At 43.2% G+C, this 12045-nt stretch overlaps 1 protein-coding gene across 1 annotated transcript in view; it reads left to right on the top strand.

The window, feature by feature from the left end:
* The first annotated feature begins 5934 nt into the window (after window positions 1–5934).
* Window positions 5935–12045, top strand: part of COG7 (component of oligomeric golgi complex 7) — a 75351-nt gene continuing 69240 nt past the window's right edge. Inside the window, exons 1-3 of the mRNA XM_026515603.4 lie at window positions 5935–6322; window positions 10251–10399; window positions 10569–10685. Of these exons, the coding sequence (XP_026371388.1) occupies window positions 6154–6322; window positions 10251–10399; window positions 10569–10685 (435 nt within the window). The 5' untranslated portion in view covers window positions 5935–6153. The remainder of the gene's footprint in view (window positions 6323–10250; window positions 10400–10568; window positions 10686–12045) is intronic.

Raw genomic sequence — 12045 nt, 5'->3', positions numbered from 1 at the left:
GAAATTGTCATATTTGCATACAGTGCCACACTGTATGAAATTGGGGTTTGGCCAAGGAAGAAAACTGGATTTGTAGTAAATTAGCTATCATAAGATACTCTGGCAACCAATTGGAGAAAAACTGCCCTTGAACTATTGCTAAATGGGAAAAAACAAAAACATGCTTTTATATCATGACCCTAATTTTAAAACCAAGCAATCTAGGTGTATGTGTGCATATATAATAACTGCTAATCTTTGGATCCTAGATTTGCAAATGAATTTTTTAAAGACTTATTTTAGAGAAAGAACATGGTGGGGGAGAGGGAGAAGAGAGGCTTAAGCAGACTCCACACTGGAGCTTGATGCAGGGCTCAGTCTCACAACCCTGAGATTGTGACCTGAGCCAAAACCAAAAGAGTTGGACGCTTAGCTGACTGTGCCACCCAGGTGCCCTGTAAATGGGTTTTCTTTAAATTTTATCTGCATTTTCGGAAGTTTCTAGGCTGAAAAAAAAAACACTTTTATGCTTAATGTTTTTTTTACTAATTAAAAGGTAGAAAGTCTTCCATCTGATTACTCTTCTAGGAGACAGTGTTACTAGTTCTCATCTGTCCTTGGAGATATTCTGGGCGTGTTCAGATGAACTGGAGTGTTTTTCTTTTAAGGTTATGATGTAGCTTGGAGATAATGCCATGCCACTGTTCGGTAGGAAAAAGAATAGCCCCTGCTCTCCACTCTCCTGACAGCAGATGGGATCAATCAGTTATATGTTAAAAGTCCTGTGTATTAAAACCGGCACATGAATTTCCTGGTAGTTTGTGTATTTCCAGTCTCTCCCTCCCACTGGCTCCATTTCCATGGGCCCAGATACGCTTACATCTTCTCTAGCAACCCACTCCCTCCTGCCCTACTTCTGTCAGCCCAGCATTGTAGAGTGCAACAAGTATAGGCTTTGGAGTCAGGTTCGGTTTCTAGTTTTTTGCCATCTGTGCATCTTGGGCTGGACACTCAACACATCTGGGCCTCAGTTTTTATATTCTCAAATTGTAAAGACATTAAAAATCTACCTCATAGGTTTAGATGCAGGTTTAATGAGGTCAAGAAAATACCAGACTCAATAGGGACTCTATAAATGTAGGTGCTATTGTTTCTCAAATCACCTTATCTGAGATTTATTTATTACTGTAACTGTGGTGACTTCCATTTTGTCACTTAATTCATTTCACGACCTTTCCTGTTCTCATGGAAACCAGTAAAATTTTGCTAACAATACTAAAAACCTAATGTTTGTCAAGGCTACAAAAAAGGTTGATGGTTTTGATAGAATCTGACCATCCCCTCCATAAGTCAAGATTAGTATCAGCTGTAAGAAATGGATAAGTTCAAAGTAACAGTTGCTTAAACAGAAAATATTTATGTCTCTGTATTGGCTTCTTGGGACGACTGCAACAATGTATAGTAAATTGGGTGACTTAAGACAACAGAAATCTGGCAGTTCTGGAGAAGTCTGAAATCAGGCCATGTTCACTCCGAAACCTGTCAGATAATTTTGGTGATTTGCAATGATCTTTGGCATTCTTAGGCTTGCAGCTGCGTAACTCCTATCTCTACTTTTGTAGTCATGTGGTGGTCTCCCTGTGTGTCTTCACGTGACCATCTTGCATTGGTCATATTGGATTAAGGGCCAGTCCTACTTCAGTATGACAACTAGTTGCATCTACAGTGATGCTATTGATAAAGTCACATTCTGAGGGACTAGGGATTAGGAGGATTTCATGCCTAACTCATGGAGAGACAAGTCAACCATAATTCTCTCAAATTCAAGAACCTTGGAGGTAGTGAGATCAGGGTTTGTATGCAGTCCATATGATGTCAGGTACCTAGATGACTTCAGTCTTATTGCTCTGCCATGAGTGATTTCCATTACTAGGAACATTTTATGGTTCAAGATAGGAGACTGACCAACAAAAGACAAATTACCAAACTCAGGAAAGAGGACACATCACTACTGATTCTACAGAAATTGGAAAGGATTATAAAGGAATATTATGAACAGTTTTATGCCAACTTAGGTGAAATGGACATGTTTCTAGAAAGGCCCGAATTACCAACTGATTTAAGAAGAAATAGAACATCTGAATAGGTCTATAACAAGAAGTTGAATTAATACTTCTCAAGAAGAAATGTCCAGGCCCAGATTGCTTCACATTACATTCTGCCAAATATTTAAAGAAGAGGCTTTCCCAATTCTTCTCAAACGCCAAAGCTAGAGAAGGAAGGATCACTTCCCAAATGATTCTAAAACCAGCATTGCCCTTAAACCAAAATTAGAGAAAGATCACAAAAACAGTATTACGGACCAGTTTTCCCCCATGGACATTGACACAAAAGTCCTGAACAAAATAGTATCAAAGCAAATCTGGTAACATTCTACACCATGACCAAGTAGAATTTATCCTAGGAATGCAAGATCAGTTTACATCCAAATGTTAATTACTATATAACATCATATGAGTAGAATAAAAGGCAAAACCACATAATATAGGTACAAAATATGTAAAATCCAACATTTTAACAAACTAGGAATAGAAAAAGATTGGACTGAAAAAGATGCTGAAGATCTGGAGCAAGTCAGGATGGCTGCTCTTGCCATTTCGGCTCAATACTGCACTGGGTCTAAGCAGTGCAGTTAGTAGAGGGAAGAAAAAAACATTCACAGATGTTATGAACTTGTACATAGACAAATTCCAGGACATGCACACATAAATAGAACTGATAAATGTTCAAAAGTTACAAGATATGCAAAAATCAACTGTATTCCTATAACAAGAACATGTGAAATGAAATTAATTCACAATAGCATTAAAATGAATGCAATACTTTGGAATAAATTTAACAAAAGTACAAGATATTTACAATGTACAAAAAAAAGGTATTGCTGAGAGGAATTAAGATCTAAATTAGAGGTTCTCAACCAGGGCTGGTGGTTCCCACTGAGGGATACTTGACAATGTGTGAAGGCATTTTTATTTTATTTTATTTTATTTTTAAAGATTTTATTTGACAGAGCCAGCGAGAGAGGGAACACAAGCAGGGGGAGTGGGAGAGGAAGAAGCAGGCTCCCAGCAGAGGAGCCTGATGTGGGACTCAATCCCAGAACGCCGGGATCACGCCCTGAGCCGAAGGCAGACGCTTAATGACTGCGCCACCCAGGCGCCCCCGAAGGCATTTTTAGTTGTCACAACTTAGAGGAAGGGATGCTTTTGGCATCTAGTGGGTGGAGGCCAGCGATGCAGCCAAACACTGTACAATGCATAGGGACAGCCTGAACAATAAAAAATTATCTGGCCACAAATGTGAATAACACCAAGGTTGAAAATCCTGATCTAAATAAACAGAAAGGCATTTCACAGTCATGGATTGGAAGACTCCATATTGTCAAGATGCCAATTTTCAAAATGATCTGTAAGTTCAATAAAATCCCTATTCCAGCAGCATTTTTGTGTAGAAATTGATAAGCGGGTCATAAGAGGTATATAGACACGCAAAGGGTCTGGAGTAGCAAAACAATTTTTTATTTTTAATATTTTATGTATTTGAGAGAGCTTATTGGAGGAGGGGGGAGCAGAGGGAGAAGAATATTCCCCGAGGGGCAGGGAGCCCTACACGAGGCTGGATCCCAGGACCCTGGGATCATGACCTGAGCTGAAGGCAGATGCTTAACTGACTGAGCCACCCAGGCACCCTACAGAACAATTTTTTAAGATAACAAAGTGGGAGGACTGACACTATCAGACTTCCAAACTTACTATACAGTTATCAAGACAATTTGGTATTGGTGCAATAGGAGTATAGATAACGGAACAGAATTAAGAGTCCAGAAATCCTTACATCTATGTCACTTGATTTTTGACAAAGATCTTAAGGCAATTCAGTGGAGAAAGGAAAGTCTAAATCATCCTGGGATAAATGTATATGTGCATATAAAAAAATTAGATGGCTGGCTGGCTCGTCAGAGCATGTGGTGCTTGATCTTGGGGTTGTAACTTTGAGCCCCACGTTGGGTATAGAGGTTATTAAATCTTTAAAAAATAAACTTAGGCCTTTACCTCACACCATACACAAAAAATGAACTCAAACTGGATCATGGACATAGATGTATGAGTGAATACTTTAAAACTTCTAGAAGAAAATTTAGGAGAAATTCTTCATGATTTTGGGTTAGGCAAAGATTTCTTAGATACAAGACCAAAAGTAGGATCCATAAAAAAGAACAAGTGATAATAGAATTTATCAAAATTAAAAACTTGCACCTCAAAAGACACCATTAAAATGAACAGATACAGATTGGGAGAAAATAGTTGTGAACCATTTTAAAAAGGGAATTCAGAATATGTAAAGAATTTAACAGCTCAATAATATGAAGACAACCCCATTTGAAATTGTGTGAAATATTTGAATAGATGTTTCACCAAAGAAGATGTAACAATGGCTAATAAGAACAGGAAAAGATGTTCAAAATCATTGGTTATTAGGGAAATGCAGACTAAAGCAACAGTGACTATTACATACCAGATACTGGTGAGGGTATAGAGAAGCTGGAGCCCTCACACATTATTGATGGTAATGTAAAATGGTATAGGCACTCTGTAAGTTTGACAGTTTTCTTAAAAAGTTTAACATAAATGTATCTTGTAACTTAGCAATTCCACTCCTAGGAATATATCCAAAAGTAATGAAAACTTGTCTACACAAAGGCATGTGGCGAACATTTATAGCAGCATTATTCATGACTTTAAAGTAGAAACAGCGTAAATGTCCATCAGTTGGTGAATGGCATATCCACACAATGGAATACTATTCAGCAACATAAAGGAACAAACGGATACAGGTACGACACAAATGGACCTCAAAAACATGCTCAGCGAAAGAAGTCAGATGGAACACTACATGTTTATGATTCCATGTACCTGAAATGTCCAGAAAAGATAAATTTATAGAGACAGTAGACTAATGATTTCCTAGGGCCTGGTGTGGGAGCAGAGATTAAGTGCAAATGAGGAGGAAGGCACTTTTTTGGCTGATGGAAGTGTTCTGTGGAGATAGACCAACTCGATAAATTTACTAAGAATCATTGAATCGTATACTTAAAATGCGCGAATTTTATATCCTGTAAATTATTAGTGAAGCTATTTTTTAAATGTTCATCGGGGAGGGCAGGGGCATTTTGTAGAGGAACTTAAGGCTTCCAATGCTCCTACCAAGAATAGTATAATAGCTTTCCTGATTTGTGGATTTACGTTTAGATATAGTCTTCAAGAACTACCGTATGCATTGAGTCAGAGTATGCCTGAGGTGAGAAGGGTAAATGGCAAAATTATACACAAAGGATTTTTTTAAAAATTTTGGTTCCCATGACACTATGAAAAAGGAGGCCCTGCCTTTTCCGAGGCGTCACGAGGCTAGAGAAAACAGGTGCAACCGGTGAGTTCCAATCCCCGCGCGGTGTGTTTCTGGAAAGGACAGGAGGCCAATGTGGCTATAGGAAGGGCTGAGGCCAGATCACGTAGATTCATGTGCTCTCTGTAGGAAGGCAGTAAAGCGTCGTAAAGAGTTCAGGCTCCAGTGGCCCGCTTGCCCGAGTTTAAAACCCCACAGTCCCACTTTCTAGAGACACGACTCTGAACCAGTTGCTCAGCTGCCTCTAATTCTTCATCTTTACCTTGGGGAGAATAACGGCACTCGTAGGACTGTAAAGTCTAAGTGCGCTAATGCACGTAAGGGCTTTAGAGTAAGCACATACTTAAGCGCTCGGCACGCACTTAAGTTAGCAAAAGCAGCAGGACGCTCGCACCCGCCCGCTGCTCTCCGCCCGGGGCCTTTCTCCAGGGCCCAGCTCTCCAGAGCGACCGGAACGCCGGCAATTGCTATGGTAACGGCCACCTACTTCCGGAAGAAGTACGGCGCGCGGCGAGGGCCATTCCGAGCCTTCTGCCTCAGGGAGTTGACAGTGGGGCCGCAGAGGGGCGAATTTAGTGGGTGCTGTGGGTTCCGCCTGCCTCCCTCCAGGCCAGCCCCGGTGCTCTCGCAGGGCCGCCCGCCTCCGCAGCCTCGTTTTCGCCCGAGCCAGCTCTTCAGGCCTGGACGCCGGGGCTGAGAGGCGGTGCGGCCATGGACTTCTCCAAGTTCCTGGCGGAAGACTTCGACGTGAAGGAGTGGATCAACGCGGCCTTCAGGACCGGCTCCAAGGAGGCGGCGGCCGGGAAGGCGGATGGCCACGCGGCCACTCTGGTGATGAAGCTGCAGCTGTTCATCCAGGAGGTGAACCACGCCGTGGAGGGTGAGGCCGAGCTGCCGGGACGGGCGTGGGACGGCGGACGTCCGCGGCGGGAAGGCGAGCCCGGCCCGACCCTCCTTGCAGCCCTTTCGGGGGCAGCCGGCGGCCGGTCTCAGCTCAATGCCTCTTGTCTAACGCTTGCCGAGGCTGGGGCTTGCTCTTCCACCCCTGGCCGTGCCATCAAGTTTCCTTTTAAAACTTAAGTCCCAGAGTGAATGTCAACAATAGTAACTAATCGTCACCTGGTCCTTATATTTGGCAAAAGCATATCAAAGGCGTGTGGGAATGACACAAATCCGGGAAACATTGTTTTAGCGGACCTTCACGTCCGTGAGGAAGATGGGCTGGCCCGAATGCAGACTTGAACCATCTTTTAAAGATAGTTAATTATAAAAAAAAGAATACACACCAGCAACCTTTTCATTAACTCCTCGACTCGATTTGTATCCACCGTATGTTCATTAGATGCATACTGCACGCCAATCTCTTTGCTAGGCTCCGTGGGAGAGACGGGTCCCACAGGGAAGCTTATGACCCAGAAAATAGAACTTCATTTTATAGATGGGTCCAGTGTTTAAGAAAAGGCTGATGTTGGGGGGAGGGGAGCTTTATATCGCTGCAGGTTCTTTTTTTTGCATCTACTACTCATTATTGAGCATCTGCTATACCTGTGCAGAGAAATGGTCCATGGGCAAAAAGTTTACCTTTCAGGAGCCTGCTGCCTTGTGGGGAAGATACTAAACAGTTAAATTACAATGAGGGGTGGCTTTCTTGCAAGTAGGACCAAGAACTATGAGAGCTGGAAGAAGTGTGCAATTACCTCTAGTCTGGGAGAATCATAAAGGGTTTTCCCTGTATCAGGTCTTGAAGGAAGACCATAGGGCAAAGAGGGGGTGGACGTTAATAATAATATGATAGCAATATTGGAGTCCTTGATATGTGTCAGCCACTCTTTTAAATGCTTTATGTGTATTGACTAAGTGGTTCTCAAACCAGGGGTGGTAATGTTGCCTCTTTCCACCCTCACCATCCCCTGAGTATCTGGAAGTTGTTGGGAGTGTTTTTTGTCTTTGCAATGGAGGAATGTCACAATGGTGGACGGTTAGTGGAAATACCCAGAGATGCTTAGTGTCCTGCATGCTTGGGATAGTCCTACACAATGAAGAACTGTCCTGGCTAAAATGTTACTGTTGCCCCTTTTCAGCCTACTTATCCAATTTAAACCTGGCATTAATCCTTAGATGTGGGCACAGTTATGATTCGCACTTTATAGTTGTAGAGACTCCGGCTGAGTGAAGTAACTAAGAGCTCAGGCTCTTAGTCATTATACCTTGCTACCTCTCTGGTATGAAAGGGAGAGAAAACAGCACATGCAGAAGCATGTGGGTATAAAAAGGCCTAGCCAGTCCACAGCAGAGTGAGAAGTTCAAACAGAGCTCCATCAGTAACATCAACAAACACTAGTCATTAATTAGTATTATTATTATGACAGGATCACTTTTAGGGGGGAACTTCTGGAGATAAGACAGAAAAGTAGAGTAGGATCAAACTGTGAAAGGCCTTTTTGGCTTTTATTTTATTTTATTCTTTACACACATGCACACACGCGCGCGCACGCGTGCCTGCGCGTTCCCGGAGAAAAGGAGGGACAGAGGGAGAGAGAGAGAATCTTAAACAGGCCCGATCCCACTACCCTGAGATCATGACCTGAGCCGAAATCAAGAGTGGAACACTTAACCGACTGAGCCACCCAGGTGTTCCCTTTTTGGTCATCCTAAGGAGTTGGGATTTTGTCCCTTAGGCAGTAGGAAGCCTTTAGATGTTTAAAGCTTTATTTTTATGGAAGGTGAGACAAGGGCTCAAGTCTGCAGTGAAGAGAGGTTATTGCAGAGGCTCAAGGAGGGGATGTTGAGGGCTCCAAATTGGAGGATTGATTTGTTCATTCATTCAGTCAATAAATATTTATTGGGCACAAACTATTTTCCAGGTGCCAGGGATACGGTGTCAAACAAGACCCAGCCCTAGGTTGGATAGGTTAACAAGCCAAGTGGGGGGCGGGGGGAAAAAAACCCAAAACAGGGACCAGATCATACAGGAATTTTAATGTCACATTAAAGAATTTGGTTTTGATTTAAAATGAGCGTAAAGGGAAGGTACCAGAGGATTTTTAAGCAGGGGAGGGACATGGTTTGATTTTTGTCTCCATTCGGAGGGCACCTGTCCAGAACAGTGGACTGTCGGCATGGTGGCTTCAGCTGGAGTTATGGCAGTGGGCATGGCGAGAAATGGGTAGATTTAAGATATTTTTAGGAGGAAGAATGGGAAGAACTTGCTGATGGATTGGAACGTTGGATGAGAGGGGGAGGACATCAAGAATTATTGCAGGTTCTTGAAGTGAACAGATATGGTTGGAGGTCCCAAACATACAGTAACATCAAGGGAATTTGTAATGAACATCCATATGCCCACTACCTAGATTCTACAATTAACACTTTACTATTCCTGCTCTGTCACAAATCTATCCATTTACCTGTCCCTCTCTCCATTCATCCATCTTATTTTTTTATTTATTTTAAAATGAGTTGTAGACATCGGTATACTTTACCCGTGTACATTTCAGTTGGTACCCTAAACATAATAGAATTCAGTGCTTGTTTACAGCTCTCTCTCTCTCTTTTTTTTTTTTACGAAATAAAATTTACATAAGTTGAAATGCACAGATCTTATCTGATGAGTGTAATGAGCTTTGACAAATGTATACAGCTGGGATAGCTCAAACCTCTGTCAAGGAGAATGTTAGAAAAAAAAAAAAAAGAATGTTACAGTCACCCAAGAAAGTGCCCCCATTCCCCTTCACAGTGAACTCTGGCCCTTACCCTCCCAGAGGCAACCACTCCAAGTCATAGTTTTAAAATGGAAAAAAGAGTGGACAAAATAGGGGGGTGAGGAGAGGGTTGTGGAGAAGGAAAAAGAGGTACACAAGAGCCGAAGAGTGACTTTGAGGTTTAGCAAGCGGAAGGCTGGGGCCATAACAATGTTGTTGAAAGTCAGCATTGTTTAAAGTCAGTGTTTGTGCAGAAGAAATCCCTGTTCTGTCTTTGTTTTCTTAGTCTTAGAACTACCTGGGGTCAGTGCTGGAAACAGATTGTTATTTAATGGCACAGCTGGACGAACAGGTTCCTGAAATACTTCTTCAAGATGTTAAGGTTCTATTCATCGCACTGGTAGAGCAGAAGACGCTGGGCTTATTGATTCCCAGATGAATTGCCCTTGAAAGGGTTAGAGGGGTATGCTATGAACTCTCCCAATTCCACGTAACACATTACAGTGTGCAAAGATGTGCAAGTAGTATTCTACGTTTGGGATGTCTGTTAAAACATGCAGCTTTCTTAATGTCATCCGATCTCCTACCAGACTGGTTAAATGAGAAACCCTGGCAGGTGCCTGAGGACCTGCATTTAACTGTGGCCCAGTTGACGCAGGTCATCTGTGGACTCTATTTTGAAAAGACCATGGAATGCAGACACTGGGGCCAGACACATGATTCCTGGAGACATAAAGAGATAGAATGTTTGTAGATCACCTGGGACGTAGCTGGCATTTACCCGGTGCCAGATTCTTTCATTTTCTCTCCTCACAAAGGGAGTTTCAATTTAACTCAGTGGTGGAAAAGTGTTGATGTTGGGTCAGGTTGATGGTTCATTTCTTGTCAAATCACATGGCCCACACCAATCAGACTGGGGAGGACATGGTCCTGACAGAGCCCACCTCCCAGCCCACCTCCTCTCCACTCCCCATCTTCCACAGGCTCAGAAAACTGCGTGGTTGGGGGTGCTTTGGGGGAAATTCCCTTCCTGTCCTCTGATCTATTCATCTTGTTCACTGGTGACTGGTCCAGTTTTCACCTTTTGTTCTTGGGTTCTTGCTACAGAAACAAGTCACCAGGCGCTTCAGAACATGCCCAAAGTGCTCCGCGATGTGGAAGCCCTCAAACAGGAGGCGTCTTTTCTGAAAGAACAAATGATTCTTGTCAAGGAGGACATTAAGAAGTTTGAACAGGATACATCTCAATCGATGCAGGTATTTTAGCTCCTGTCCCAAATGCTGATTCTTGCTTTTGGAAGACATTCCTGGAAGCTCCCCTAAAGACAGGAGTGTGCCATGGTGCTTATGTTTCAAGTCACCGGTGGAGGGTTGAGATAAAGGAACTGCCACTTCCTTAGTTTTTGACCTCTCATTTCTCTTCTAGGTATTGGTGGAAATCGACCAGGTCAAGTCCAGAATGCAGCTTGCAGCGGAGTCTCTCCAGGAGGCAGACAAGTGGAGCACGCTGAGTGCCGATATCGAGGAGACCTTTAAGACTCAGGTAGGTCTTCAGTTTCGGGGAGGTCTGCAGGTGGGTGGGCAGGCGCTTGAGGTTTGGGGAAACAAATGAGAAAGTCGTTTCCTTGAAACCCCAAGGGTTGGGAAGAAGCAGTGCGTGGAAGCGTAAATGCACAGGCAAAGGGTGAGAAGACCTGCAATTTCTCTGGGTCTTTCCAACTTCTGGAGTTGGTATCTCCCGCTTGACTGAAGGTCTTCTCATCACAGAGAGTTCGGGAGAAACTTCAGTGAAAAAGGCAGAGAAAATGGATGGCATGAGTGTGGAACACAGGCAGGAAGCCTTCCACGCCCTGGGACCCTCTGGGGCTGCCAACTCTGGGAAATTGCAATGCTTTTGATACCTGGTTATCAGGATGAGGTTAGGTGATGTCTCATGAAAAACTCTTTTTCAGTTGTTAAGTACAATGAATTCTTTTATTGTCTCTTTTGCTGGTTTTCCTTTCTTTTGTTCCTTTTTTTTTTAAGATTTTATTTATTTATTTGAGAGAGAGAGAGAGATAGTGAGAGCATGAGCAGGGAGTGGGAGAAGAAGACTCCCGGCTGAGCAGGGAGCCCAATGTGGGGCTTGATCCCGGGACCCCGGGATCATGATCTGAGCTGAAGGCAGGTGCTTAACCAACTAAGCCACCCAGGTGCCCCCCTTTTTGCTAGTTTTCAAAACTCTCACAGGTTTTTTAAAAAGTGCTTATTGCACGAGGGGAAAAAATTAGTAAACAGGAATAAACGGTGAAGAATGTTTTTCTTGTAACCCTGACACCCCTGATCCCCTCATTGCCCTTCCACGTACAGACTCTCTTCACACCTTTATGCCTGTCCTTCCAGATACACACACATACATAGATATGATCCCTGCCCTTTTGTGCCCCTACATGGTAGTATGTTGTGAATGCTGCTCTGCACTTTTTGCACTCCACAATCTATTATTTTCTATCGGTTATCTTTATCTTGAAGTACAGGAGAGCCATACTTCTTCCCATTCCATTTCAGAGCCCCCTCTGGGCTCATGACAAGGTAATCAATGTGGGCCTCACAGATGTGAGTTGCAAATCTTCCTGGATTCCTGGCACATGCCTGAGAGGGAATGGACTTAAATAGTCTGTGATTGCAGTCAGCACACTACTAGTATTCACTAGCTAAATGTTAGAAAGCTTTTGCCCTTCCCAACTATCCTGATATTCAGAACCAGCTGCCCACAAGACCACATGCATCCTGCTGGACTCCCCCTAGGCACCGTGAACTGAATTCATTATTTCTATCTAGAACCACTCCCCATTTGCTCTTCCCTTTGGTCTCCCTGTCTTGGTTCATGGCGGCACTTCCAAGCAAGGTTCTAGGCTAGAAAC

The sequence above is a fragment of the Ursus arctos genome, unplaced genomic scaffold, assembly GCF_023065955.2.
Source record: "Ursus arctos isolate Adak ecotype North America unplaced genomic scaffold, UrsArc2.0 scaffold_2, whole genome shotgun sequence".
In the NCBI taxonomy this organism is placed as follows: Eukaryota; Metazoa; Chordata; class Mammalia; order Carnivora; family Ursidae; genus Ursus; species Ursus arctos.
Note: the sequence above shows the minus strand (reverse complement) of the source record. Positions and strands in the feature narration are given on the sequence as shown.